Source organism: Aethalodelphis obliquidens, unplaced genomic scaffold (assembly GCF_003676395.1).
Source record: "Aethalodelphis obliquidens isolate GAN/ISIS:26980383/991018 unplaced genomic scaffold, ASM367639v1 scaffold30, whole genome shotgun sequence".
NCBI lineage: Eukaryota > Metazoa > Chordata > Mammalia > Artiodactyla > Delphinidae > Aethalodelphis > Aethalodelphis obliquidens.
Window position 1 is genome coordinate 6,190,403 of NW_020837974.1, and position 13,587 is coordinate 6,203,989.

Below are 13,587 nucleotides of genomic sequence, written 5' to 3' on the forward strand. Positions count from 1 at the left end.
AAAAAAAGAAAGCTCTTTAGTGCATTTTATGGGGGCTTCAGGCAGCTTCAGAAGTAAATGCTTGTGTTAAACCCACCATGTTTAAGCTTCTGAGAGGAATGTTGAAGAGACATTCAGGAGGGAATAAGCAGGTGGAGCAGCCTGAGCAAAGGTGGGGAGGTGTGAGGTCGCATGGGCTGTGCAGGGACCTGCAAAAACTCCAGTCCAATGCAGCATAAGGTCTGAGGCGGGGGGTCAGGGACACAGCTGGGGTGTCACCTATCACCTAGATGAGGCACAGGCCGTGTGGGACTGTGGGAGGGGTCAATCGGGGACGCCCTGATTAGGTGTGCAAAGGCTGCCCTGTGATAGGTGATCAGACAGGAGGCTGTGGTCATTGTCTAGGTCAGAAATGGTGAAGGTCTGCATGGGGGAGGGAAGTGAGAAGAGAGGAAATTTTTGAAAGATATTGAAACTCTTAAAAATATTGTTAGTTATTCCTTCCTAAAATTTTATTTAAAAAATTCAAATACAGAAAATTTGAACAGAAAGATGGAAAAAATCTTATAGTAAACACCTATCTACCACCTTCTGGACTGAATAATTCGCATTTTGCTTTCTCTGTTTCATCACCCATTTTCCCATCTCTCTATCCATCCATCAACCCATTTCACTTTCTGACTCAATTCAATGTACGTGCAGAATGAGAATACTTTACCCGTGAACACTGCAGCATGAGTGCCATTAACTAGATGAACCATGATGACTAAATAAAACTGACCTACTGATACTATCTTTCTTTAAAATTTTGATATTTTGTTCTTCCTAGATGTTTTTGCATTAAGATTGATTTTTTTAAATAGTAGGTTAGAATATAATTTGTCTTGATCACAGATTTTTGGCAAATTTCTGCTCAAGTGGAATGCCTTACTTTCCTCGCCCTATTCCCTGCCCTGCCTGGAAGTCCTGACTGAATTTTATAAATACACTGTGTCTGTAAGGAGGGAATGAGCTCTCCTTACTCCTCTTTTTGGTTCCTTTGGGATTTGTTTTTTCTGTGTCAACAATGCACTCACTTTGGGAATTTTTAGAAATAATTTCTGCTCCAGGGTAGGAGGAGGAGAGTGCGAGGGATTTCAACCCAGGGTCTTTGACATCCTACAGGGGTGGGGAGACCTGAGGCTGGAGGGCCTGCTCAGGGCCCTGAGCTCACACAGCTGGACAGACACCCCCAGCCCCAATTAGAATCCAGGAAATAATGTCCTGAACATTTATGACTCAGTGTCTCCACACACCGCAGGTGGTAAGAGGAGGCATTTAAACACAATCAATAAAAAGGAAAGGGCTTCCCTGGTGGCGCAGTGGTTGGGAGTCCGCCTGCCGATGAAGGGGACACGGGTTCGTGTCCCTGTCCTGGAAGATCCCACATGCCGCGGAGCGGCTGGGCCCGTGAGCCATGGCCGCTGAGCCTGCGCGTCCGGAGCCTGTGCTCTGCAACGGGAGGGGCCACAACAGTGAGAGGCCTGCGTAACGCAAAATAAAAGACAAGAAACAACAAGTGTTGGCAGTGAAGTGGAGAAAGGGGACTCTCCTGCAGTTGGTGGGAATATAAGTTGGTCCAGCCACTATGCAAACTAGGATGGAGGTTCCTCAAACAACTAAGAGTAGCACTACCATATAACCCAGCAATTCCACTTCTGGACATTTATCTCAAGAATATGAAAACATAAATTTGCACACTGCAGCACTGTTTACAGTAGCCAAGCTATGGAAGCAACCTAAGTGTCCAACAAGGTTCTTGAGTTGCCACCACAAGGCATTTGGATTTTATCCTGTGGATGATGGGAGTGGTTGGAGAGATTTGAACAACAGAAGAATGTTATAAGTGTAACATTTTAATGGGTTTTAACAGGTTCTGTCTGGTGGCAGAGTAGGGGGTTCTCAGGATGAGGCCAGCGTAGGGTCAAGCAAAACTCATTAGGTGGTTACTGCAAAAATTAGGAGAGACTGCCAGCCCTTCACCCCCTCTTTTGCAAAATAACCTGCGATGTTCGTCTTTCCCTTCATCTTACACTTGCTGTTTCATTAATTACCTTCCTCGTGGTCTTCTGAAATTTGCCTCCTGGCCTGTGAGTCCCCTTTCACTCATTGATTTCTTTTTTCTTTCTTTTATAAATTTATTTATTTTATTTTTGGCCGCGTTGGGTCTTCGTTGCTGCATGCAGGCTTTCTCTAGTTGTGTCCAGCAGAGGCTCCTCTTCATTGTGGTGCGCGGGCTTCTCATTGCAGTGGCTTCTCTCGTTGTGGAGCAGGGGCTCTAGGTGTGCGGGCTTCAGTAGTTGTGGCACGCAGGCTCAGTAGTTGTGGCTCGCAGGCTCAAGAGGGCAGGCTCACTAGTTGTGACGCACGGGCTTAGTTGCTCCGTGGCATGTGGGATCTTCCCAGACCAGGGCTTGAACCCACATCCCCTGCACTGGCAGGCGGATTCTTAACCACTGTGCCACCAGGGAAGCCCCACTCATTCATTTCATCATTTTTTACTTCCTGCTTCTTGGAAACCCAAATGATTCTGATTGCTACATGTCAGAACTGTTTGCAACATCCCCTATCTGCTGACACCATGAGTTCAGTGAATACATAAAATTTAGTAGGCAGAAGGGTGTGCTGTCATTTTTGTGGCCAAAATCACCTCTGTAGCATTTGCACAACAGTGGAAGCATGGTGGGAGGAGTGGAAGGAAATATTTATCCCATGTGATAAGCTATAACCTGCCAACTTATTTCAGGAGGCCCTTTGGAGCCCAACCATATATGCCACTGGCACAATTTTGAATCACAAGATGCGGCTCTATTTCCTGGATTCATGATTTAATTGCTTGGGCAAGACCTTTCCCCACCCTGAGCTTCTGTTTCCACATCTGTAAAGTGGGAATTAAATAATCCCAGCACTGCTTATCTCACAGAGATTTTTTTTTTTTTTTTTAAATTTACGAATATTTCATTGTTGTAAAGTTAAAGCCATAAAAATAATCAAATGGCCTACTATCATACCGTTAGAAGAAAAAAAAAAAAAGGTGTTCATGAGAGTTCCATATTAGAATACAAGTTTTCCTTAGGCACCTGTTTATGTATGCTATTCTGCTCTTTACAATAAATAATTAAATTTGAAAGACTTAATTCCTCACTTTTAAGACCTTATTAGTTTACAAATTACATATTGACCTATGCTAAATTTTATACCGACCCATGCTAATGAATTCAGTACAGAAAACAAAAAACACTGCACTCAAGCAAACTACATATATATATATATATATATATATATATATATATATATATATATAAAACTTATATGAGAATTGCTACTCCAGCTTTCTTTTGGTTTCCATTTGCATGAAATACCTTTTTCCATCCCCTTACTTTCAGTCTGTATGTGTCTCTAGGTCTGAAGTGGGTCTCTTGTAGACAGCAAATATATGGGTCTTGTTTTTGTATCCATTCAGCCAATCTGTGTCTTTTGGTGGGAGCATTTAGTCCATTTACATTTAAGGTAATTATCGATATGTGTGTTCCCATTCCCATTTTCTTAATTGTTTTGGGTTTGTTATTGTAGGTCTTTTCCTCCTTTTGTGTTTCTTGCCTAGAGAAGTTCCTTTAGCAGTTGTTGTAGAGCTGGTTTGGTGTGGCTGAACTCTCTCAGCTTTTGCTTGTCTGTAAAGGTTTTAATTTCTCCATCAAATCTGAATGAGATCCTTGCTGGGTAGAGTAATCTTGTTTGCAGGTTTTTCTCCTTCAACACTTTCAATATGTCCTGCCACTCCCTTCTGGCTTGCAGAGTTTCTGCTGAAAGATCAGCTGTTAACCTTATGGGGATTCCCTTGTGTGTTATTTGTTGTTTTTCCCTTGCTGCTTTTAATATGCTTTCTTTGTATTTAATTTTTGACAGTTTGATTAATATGTGTCTTGGCGTATTTCTCCTTGGATTTATCCTGTATGGGACTCTCTGTGCTTCCTGGACTTGATTAACTATTTCCTTTCCCATATTAGGGAAGTTTTCAACTATAATCTCTTCAAATATTTTCTCAGTCCCTTTCTTTTTCTCTTCTTCTTCTGGAACCCCTATAATTCGAATGTTGGTGCGTTTAATGTTGTCCCAGAGGTCTCTGAGACTGTCCTCAGTTCTTTTCATTCTTTTTTCTTTATTCTGCTCTGCAGTAGTTATTTCCACTATTTTATCTTGCAGGTCACTTATCCGTTCTTCTGCCTCAGTTATTCTGCTATTGATCCCATCTAGAGTACTTTTAATTTCATTTATTGTGTTGTTCATTGTTGCTTGTTTCATCTTTAGTTCTTCTAGGTCCTTGTTAACTGATTCTTGCATTTTGTCCATTCTATTGTCCATTCTATCTCCAAGATTTCGGATCAACCTTACTATCATTATTCTGAATTCTTTTTCTGATAGACTGCCTATTTCCTCTTCATTTGTTAGGTCTGGTGGGTTTTTATCTTGCTCCTTCATCTGATGTGTGTTTTTCTGTCTTTTCATTTTGCTTATCTTACTGTGTTTGTGGTCTCCTTTTTTGCAGGCTGAAGGTTCGTAGTTCCTGTTGTTTTTTGTGTCTGTCCCCAGTGGCTAAGGTTGGTTCAGTGGGTTGTGTCGGCTTCCTGGTGGAGGGTACTAGTGCCTGTGTTCTGGTGGATGAGGCTGGATCTTGTCTTTCTGGTGGGCAGGTCCACGTCTGGTGGTGTGTTTTGGGGTGTCTGTAGACTTATTATGATTTTGGGCAGCCTCTCTGCTAATGGGTGGGGTTGTGTTCCTGTCTTGCTAGTTGTTTGGCATAGGATGTCCAGCACTGTAGCTTGCTGGTCGTTGAGTGAAGCTGGGTGCTGGCGTTGAGATGGAGATCTCTCGGAGATTTTTGCTGTTTGATATTATGTGCAGCTGGGAGGCCTCTTGTGGACGAGTGTCCTGAAGTTGGCTCTCCCACCTCAGAGGCCCAGCACTGACTCCTGGCTGCAGCACCAAGAGCCTTTCATCCACAGGGCTCCTTAATTTGGGATGATTCGTTGACTATTCAGGTATTCCACAGATGCAGGGTATATCAAGTTGATTGTGGAGCTTTAATCCGCTGCTTCTGAGGCTGCTGGGAGAGATTTCCCTTTCTCTTCTTTGTTCTCACAGCTCCCAGGGGCTCAGCTTTGGATTTGGCCCCGCCTGTGCGTGTAGGTCGCCGGAGGGCGTCTGTTCTTTGCTCAGACAGGACGGGGTTAAAGGAGCCGCTGCTTCGGAGGCTCTGGCTCACTCAGGCCGGGGGGTAGGGAGGGTCACGGAGTGTGGGGCGGGCCTGCAGCGGCAGAGGCCGGCGTGACGTTGCAGCCTGAGGCGCGCCGTGCGTTCTCCCGGGGGAGTTGTCCCTGGATCCCGGGACCCTGGCAGTGGCGGGCTGCACAGGCTCCCCGGAAGGGCGTGTGGCTAGTGACCTGTGTTCGCACACAGGCCTCCTGGTGGCGGCAGCAGCGGCCTTAGCGTCTCATGTCTGTCTCTGGGCTCCGCACTTTTAGCCGCGGCTCGCGCCCGTCCCTGGAGCTCTCTCAAGCAGCGTTCTTAATCCCCTCTCCTCGCGCACCAGGAAACAAAGAGGGACGTAAAAGTCTCTTGCCTCTTCGGCAGGTCCAGACTTTTCCCCGGACTCTCTCCCGGCTAGCCGCGGTGCACTAACGCCCTGCAGGCTGTGTTCACGCAGCCAACCTCAGTCCTCTCCAGCTCCCAGTCCCGCCCGCCCCGGCGGGCGAGCAGACAAGCCTCTCGGCTGGTGAGTTCCGGTCGGCCCGATCCTCTGCGCTGGAATCTGTCCGCTTTGCCCTCCGCACCCCTGTTGCTGTGCTCTCCTCCGCGGCTCCCAAGCTCCCCCACTCCGCCTCCCGAAGTCTCCACCCGCGAAGGGGCTTCCTAGTGTGTGGACACTTTTCCTCCTTCACAGCTCTCCTCACAGAGATTTCATGAGGATCAATTAAGAGAGACACGAAAGAACTTTATAAACTGTACTTTGCAGTAGAGATGTTAGTGGTTAGTTTATAATGATAAAAATTCTGGGATTGTGGAGAAAGTGAGCAGCCAGAGGAAGTCTTCCTCTTCTTCTTCCCTTTGCTGTAAAGTCTATGAAAGTGCTTCTGCTTCTGGGCATAGGGGAGGGGGTGTGTAGCGGGGCTTTCTGCATGGTGAGGTATGTGTGGGTCAGAAAGAGCATAGCCCTGCCTTACCCCACTCCCCACTGACAGGCTTGCTAGGGGGCCTTGCCTTGTCTCTAGGTTGGGTCAGAGCTCTGGGTCACTACCCTCTCAGAGGACCTGGGCTCTAGACCCAGTCATTCCACTAATTCTTGGGCAAGGAAGGGCCTGGTAAAGTTAAGACCTTGGGTTATAAAACTAGAAGATCTAGGTTTGAATCCCAGCTATGCTAGTAGTTAGTTATGCGTCCTTGGCTGGTCACTTAACCTTTCTGTGCTGCAGTTTGCTTATTTGTAAAAAAGGGACACATATTTTGTAAGTTTAAGGTGTACAACATGCTGATTTGGTACGTGTATATATTGCAAAATGATTACCAAAATAAGGTCAGTTAACATATTCATCACCTCACATAATTACAGTTTTTGTGTGTGTGGTCAGGACATTTAAGATCTACTCTCTTAGTAACCTTCAAGACTATAATACAAAATTGTTAACTCAACTTTGATTACTCAGGACTGAAAAAGCAGATAAGCCATTTACAGTTGATGAGGACACTGTGTTTCTTATATCTCTATAATTACTTTAACTGGGTTATACTGTACTATAATTACCTGTTTATTTGCCTCTATCTTCAACCTGATTATTGTCTGGGTCTTAGTTGTATCTGTACCCTAAGCGCTGAGAACAGAGCTTTGAAAGTACATGCCAAGCCCATTAGCGCACAAATGAGTAGATGAGGGATGTGGGGTGGGGGGTGATATTCAGGCACACGTCTTCCTTCACAATCTTAGTCTGTCAGACTTTTAAGTTAGGTGTGCCCTGCTGTGGAATGAAGGGGCACAAAGATCATGCCTTCTATTATTTCCCCTCGCAGAGCAAGGCCATTTGCATTGATTAGAACTGGGTACTTGCAAAATTTCAGTCCTAAACAATGACTAGCCTATCGCCTCTGGGATAGATTCTAACCAGCTGGACCAGGCCCTGAGGCGAATAGGGCAGCAGATGGTCCTGTGGGTTTAGTGAGAAAAATCATTGTAGCCCAGTATATGTTTTGGAGGAAGATGAAGGCATATAGTTTCCACAATGGTTTTGTTTCCAAGAAGAATAAGAAAGGCTGTGGGTTTAGTTGAGTGAACTAAGTTGTCAGAAGTTATCAGATGACACCCCAGTCATCCCATGTGGGATGTATTTTGTGTTCCTCTCAGTTGGGAACATAGAGAGGTGGATCCTACACACAAGACCCTAGTGTCCTCATAACCTGCACCTGTCTTTATTCTCGGTGAGGTGAGATAGAGTCCTTGGTTCTGGAGACCCGTGGGGGAGCTCCTGGGCAGGGGTAGCTATGGAGGTAGGAGCCAGAATTGTAACCAATTTGCTGTTGTAGTCTTGGGTCTCACTATTTCACATAGTGACCCTCATCGTGAAACAGCAAACGTTGAATACTGGCATTTCAGTGCAGAAGACTTGCCAATCTATCTTCATGTTAGCTTACATGTGACATGTTGTGATCAATAGCTGTTGAGAAGCCACCTGCAGTCCCTGAGCCTCAGTTTCTGTATCTATAAACTGGGGATTGTATCATGACCCTACTTAAGAGCGCCCAGAGAAGGTACCGAAAGAGGGCAGAAACGCATAAGAATTTGTGGGACTTTCTATGCTACTTTTCCTCAGGATCATCTTCCAGCTTCCCAGGCCTGTCTTTTGTTGGTACTCAAGCTTGTATCCACTTCTCTCCTTCATGACCTCTCTGTAGGGCTCCATTATCCTAGAGGTTCCAGAGGTATGCTACATACTAACCTTGGTTGTGTGTCTCACTCCCTCCTCTGGGAAGCTGCTCTCAAGGTAGGGGACTGTATGGGCTTCTAGCCCCCAGCCCAGCGCAATACCTGCACCTGACATTCACCCACTTGGCCTTGAATCAATGCGTGGATGAACAGATATATTCAGGCATTGTATTTCCAGTGGCAGCTATGGATTTTAACAGGTGCCTCCTGGAGAAAGTCTGAACCCAAAGTTGACAAGCTATGATGGTAGAAATTTCATGTTGCATGACAAGGTCCCAAGGAAATAAAAAAGGCAGGTGACATAGTTGGGACTTACTATAATTTACCAATGAGACCTCCACCCACTCAGGCCAGTGTTGGGCAACCCTGGGGACTTTCAGGCCAGAGGGATGGAATGTATTGGCAAGAGGTGAGTATCGCTTGCTCCAGAAGGACTGAAAATGAGAAGGATAAAGGGAGAAGGAAGTGCACAAACACAGCTTAAACGTCCTGTGTTCCTATTGAGTTTAAGAACTTTTGAGGTTTTGTTTTTCATATAATTCACAGTTTCTCAGACCAAGGAGATACAGCATTTTGGTCAGAGGGAAGACAATGAACCAGTGTAAATTTCAGACCCTCAGTCCTCTAATTTCTCCCATGAGGAATGGGGTGGGGGCTCACAGATGCCACTGACTTCTACTACAGACCTCCTCCTTAGTAACACCTTGCTACCCCTTAAATATTTTCCATCTAGTCAATGATAAGGAAGCATCTGCTCTGACCCCCCCTCCCCCCACTTTGCCCCATAGAAAAACCTCATGTTTTCTTTATGGAGTCTTGTTTGCTGTATGTGCCACATCACTGGTGGATAAGGAGGTTGGAGGTCCACTTGGTCACTGGGCTGCTTTCTCCGCTTCACTCCCTTCACCCTCATTGATTTTGCACTTGTGGCCTTTCCAGAGAGAGGGGGTCATTCTTTCGTTAAGAATCTGTGTAACTGCTGTCCACTGAAGGACCCTCTGAGGGGCGGGACAGGAAGACTGAATGGATACCCTTGGTGCAGCCATCACCACATGGTCCATGTCTTGTCTCTCCTTTGGGGGCCCTCTTGTCAACAGAACCCTGATGGATCATCCTGAACGTGCAGTGATGGTGGCCAAGGCACAGCCAGGCCCTCTTGTTGTATTAACGATACAGGAAGATGATGCGGTCACCAAATAGCCACAGGAAACAGACACACAGGGGCCCAGAGTTCTCACTACTACCAACTCAAGTCCACCAACCTTTCCGATGTCCATGCTGCAGAAAGCATTCTGCAAGGTACCAGGGGCATAAGGGCGACTAATACTCAGACTGTAGCCCAAACTCTCAATCTCTTAAGGGAAATAGGTGTGGAAACCAACAATGGTTCTGGAGGATAGAAGGACAATAATAGAATTGTGTGTGTGCGTGTGTGTGTGTGTGCGCGTGTGTGTGTGTTGGGGGGGGCACGACAGAAGTCATCCAGAAGAGGAAGTGGTTATTCCTATTGTTTAGGGAAGTCTCTAAAACAATGTGCTTTCTGAGCTGGGATTTGAAGGATGAGTAGGTGCCTTATGGGGAAACGAGGATATCTAGGCAGAGGAAACTGCGTGGTAAAGATTAGTAGACCTAGCATGTCTGAAGGATTTCAAGTTTTGGAGTTCAGGCAGTTACAGAGAAAAGGGCAGTTTAGAGGATATTTGTGGCTAGTGGTTTTATTTGAGTTTCTATAACCTTTGAAATTACTGATAACACTGATTGAGTTGTTACTGAATGGCCACAGAATATGAAGTCAAGGGAGGTCAAACTGGACTGTCCGTGATGCCAACTATCAAGGCAGGGAGGGCTCATGCAGGTGGAGCACAGGTAGCCCTTCTATTGGCTGCAGCTCCAGCTCCACCACCTTCCCAGGACATAAACATTTCAGCCTCAGTGAATCATCCCTGGATGTGAAAGGAAGCAGGCAGGCAAAGAGTGACACACGCAGCTGAGAAGAAACTCAGAGGAGAGAATCACCGAGGAGAGTGGCCATGGACCTGATCCTGAGCTTTTCCATGGAAACCTGGGTTCTCCTGGCTACCAGCCTGGTACTCCTCTATCTGTGAGTATCTGTGATTCTGATTTCCTCTGTAACCTTGGACTTGGGGTGCTCATCAGGTCCCACTTTCCCTTTACTGTTTTGAGGATCAGTTAGTGGAGGGAAAGTTGCTTAAGCTGTGGGTGCTACAAACACCAAAGGGGTTATTATCGATCTTAACCCAGTTCTGTTGAACGAGTAACCAAAAAACACCCTCCCTACCACCACCCCGCCAAGTTTTTATCTTCTGTAGCTAGGAGGGTTTAGTGATGTTATTTGCTCCTGGGGATGACTGACTACCATGGACCCAGACTAATCAACCAGAATCCACCAGGGGAAGATTTAAAACAACTGGTCCCTGCGCAGTGGGGTGCTGTCCCCTTCCCAAGCTCTGGGGATCCTGGAGGCATGAAGTAACTTGGGATTTGTCTCCTGATCTTCACCTTCTGGGTTCAGTATCTGCTGCAAGAGCCGTGTAGAAGGATTGGCCCCTGTGTCACTCAGGGGGGTTCCTGCTTCCTTCCCTCCCTCCCCAGATGTCATTTACACAGGGCACCTTGTCACCCAGGGGCTGGAAATTGATCGCCCTTCACTTCATATCAGCTCTTCCCCCTTTCCTGTGTCCCTCCTATGGCATCCTCTTCCAAGGCTCAATTCCCCCACCCTGTACTATGCAGAGCTATCTACCCCCAAATGAGAAATCTTTAGAGGAGAGGACACTTGGCAGAAATCTTGAAATTATATTCATTTCTTTCAGCTTTTCCTCTCGTCTCTGAGAACTTTAGCATCAGCATAGAAATCTGAGAGGTCATGTAACACGTTGAAAGTTCAGAAAGGGAAATTGATTTGCCCTGGTTGTGAAGGCGAAGGAAGGAACTGGGGTTGGAATAGCCCAAGTCACTCCCATTTTGGAAGTTGGTGCTCACACCTGCACCAACTTTTCTGGAGGAAGGATCTAAACACCCAGCTGGGCTTGGCCAAAGTGCCTCTGCTGCCTCTTCAAGCACAGTTTCTTTCAGGCAATTTTTGGGTTTATTTTATCACATAAGATTTGATGGATTTGTACAGAATATTTGGAACCTGTAAGACCTTAAAAACTAAGCTTCAAAGAAGAAAAAAGTCTTAATCAAACATTCTGCAACATTTTATGGTTATTCATTCTGTGTTGCACAATGCCTCTTTTGCTGTCTTCAGGGAGGTACCTGAAGTTTGCAAGGCCCACTTTTAGCTAAAAGGGCTTGCAGAGCGTGTTGAAGCATTTCTACACAGCACACTTTTCAGCCATACCTTTCTAATTTGCCCCCACAGAGTTAGTTTTGGCGGCCTAGCAACTTCATCACTAAAACCATTGCCAGCAACCTTTTCCCCTCAACCTCTCTTTTCCTCCACTCTGTCAATTCTCAGAAACACCAGACTGAGAAGACCTGCAAGATTTCAAACCCCCCATTTGTGGGATTCCACACAGAGCACATTAAGATGAGTTTCACGTACACCAGCTGTAGGAAGCACCAGCCTTAATGGCTTTTTGAGGTAGTTGGCGCACAGAGGCAGTAAACAAACTAATCTGTGATTGAGGATCTTGAAAAAAACGAGTGTGCCTGGTACTGTGTTTAGCAGGTGAGTATCACAGGTTGGAGGACCAGATACCATTTGAGAAAGAACGGTCTGGAAATGGCTCCTCTAGTCATTGGTTCACTTATACAGTTATATTGAGGGAACATATGGTCAGTCACCCTTCTCTGTAGGGCAAATCAAGCAAATTGCCTGACAACAGAGACTTGAGTGTAGCTGAAAGGTGCTCACATTTCTATGATGCCAATGGAAGCCTTGAACACAGTTTGTATTTTATAGAAATTAGGACACTGTTATTCTCTAAGGCTTGATTATGAAGTTGGACTTAAGAAGAATTAAATCCTAAAATGGGGTCAGGATACAGAGGGAAAGAAAAGCATAAAAATCTCCATGCAAATTGTAAGAACAATGTCACAGTAGGCTCTCAATAACTGTTGTTTTGCAGACGAAGTTAAGCAAAATCTCATTATTGGAACAGAAAAAGAAATTTTCCCTTTCTACCTAGAATAAGAATCTCCAAATCATCTAAGAGTCAAGTTACCAAATAAATATGAGTGAATTCCCTGGAAGAATTCCAGCCTGAACCTCTCAGGACCACTCCAATTAGAAACATTTATAAAGTATTCACTCTAAGATTGGAACTGTGAAGACTTCAGCTGCCTTTAGCTAATCGTCATTACCTTTAATGGGTCTCGTATTGGTGGTGGGCAAGGAGATGATGAGTGAATGTAATGATTGCTTTTGGAGCTGCTGGTATTTTTTATTGCCTACATGCTATCTCCTTAGGTTGACTGTTCCAGTTCTGAGTCAGTGACTGGCCAGCTCCAGCACCACTATTCCACAATTCCTGTGACCTGGTTTCCTCTTTCACTTTACAGATATGGGACTTATTCACATGGACGTTTTAAGAAGCTGGGGATTCCTGGGCCGAGACCTCTGCCTTATTTTGGAAATATTCTATCCTACCGAAAGGTGTGTGTTGTTTGAGCTCCAGCTTTGCTTCTTATGGTGGCAAATCTCAGCTGAATAATATAGTAAAACTGCCCCTCCTCAGGAGGAAGTTCTGAGGTTTCACACTTTCCAGAAATATCATGGACCCCACCCAGCACATGGCCAATTTTACAACACACCTCTATTTTTAGCTGTTAGGAGCCTCAGGTTTTGCGGCCTCAGACGGCCCAGCTCTCTAGCTGATTCAGCACAGAACTTGATTTTCCATCTGGTGAGTATTGTGAAGAGGATTTTCTTTCTGCCACCTGGATTCCCGTGGAAGATTCCCAGGAAGGCACCATCCCCTTAGTATTAGGAGAAAAGCATGAAGAGGGTGCCTGGTCGTGGCTTATTAAGCTGCCTACACTACAGTCAGGCTTTCCTGTTGGTAGCATAAGCTCTGGGTAGCATTTTTTTCTTCCTCCTGGATTGCTTGGTAACTTCAGTTTCTAACGCAGCCTGAGTATTCAATGTTGGGTAATTTGCACCTACTTGAATTATCTCAAGAACTGCTAATGCCTGCAGTTATTTCTGTGGCTCTACTCCATTTTTGCTATAACCCTGACATCTTCTGTGTTTCGAGGGGTGGAGCAAGAGCTTTTTGCTTTACTTCTGTGCCTCCAGAGAAAGCACCTTATGGATGCATCTGAGCAGTGAGTAGGTGTAACGGAGACAAGATGGTGGTTGTCTAGTTACTTCAGGTATTTAACCACTAAATAAGTTGTGGGGTTTAAAAAAAAAAAAAAGGCAGAATCGGGCTTCCCTGGTGGCGCAGTGGTTGAGAGTCCGCCTGCTGATGCAGGGGACACGGGTTCGTGCCCCGGTCCGGGAAGATCCCACATGCCGCGGAGCGGTTAGGCCCGTGAGCCATGGCCGCTAAGCCTGCGCATCCGGAGCCTGTGCTCCGCAATGGGAGAGGCCACAGCAGTGAGAGGCCCGCGTACCGCAAAAAAAAAAA

General features: G+C 45.7%; 1 protein-coding gene across 1 annotated transcript in view; it reads left to right on the top strand.

The window, feature by feature from the left end:
- LOC113630304 (cytochrome P450 3A29-like) overlaps window positions 1-13,587 on the top strand; it is a 78,041-nt gene that overhangs the window by 23,846 nt on the left and 40,608 nt on the right. Inside the window, exons 4-6 of the mRNA XM_027125503.1 lie at window positions 9,088-10,091; window positions 12,518-12,611; window positions 12,694-12,861. Of these exons, the coding sequence (XP_026981304.1) occupies window positions 10,021-10,091; window positions 12,518-12,611; window positions 12,694-12,861 (333 nt within the window). The 5' untranslated portion in view covers window positions 9,088-10,020. The remainder of the gene's footprint in view (window positions 1-9,087; window positions 10,092-12,517; window positions 12,612-12,693; window positions 12,862-13,587) is intronic.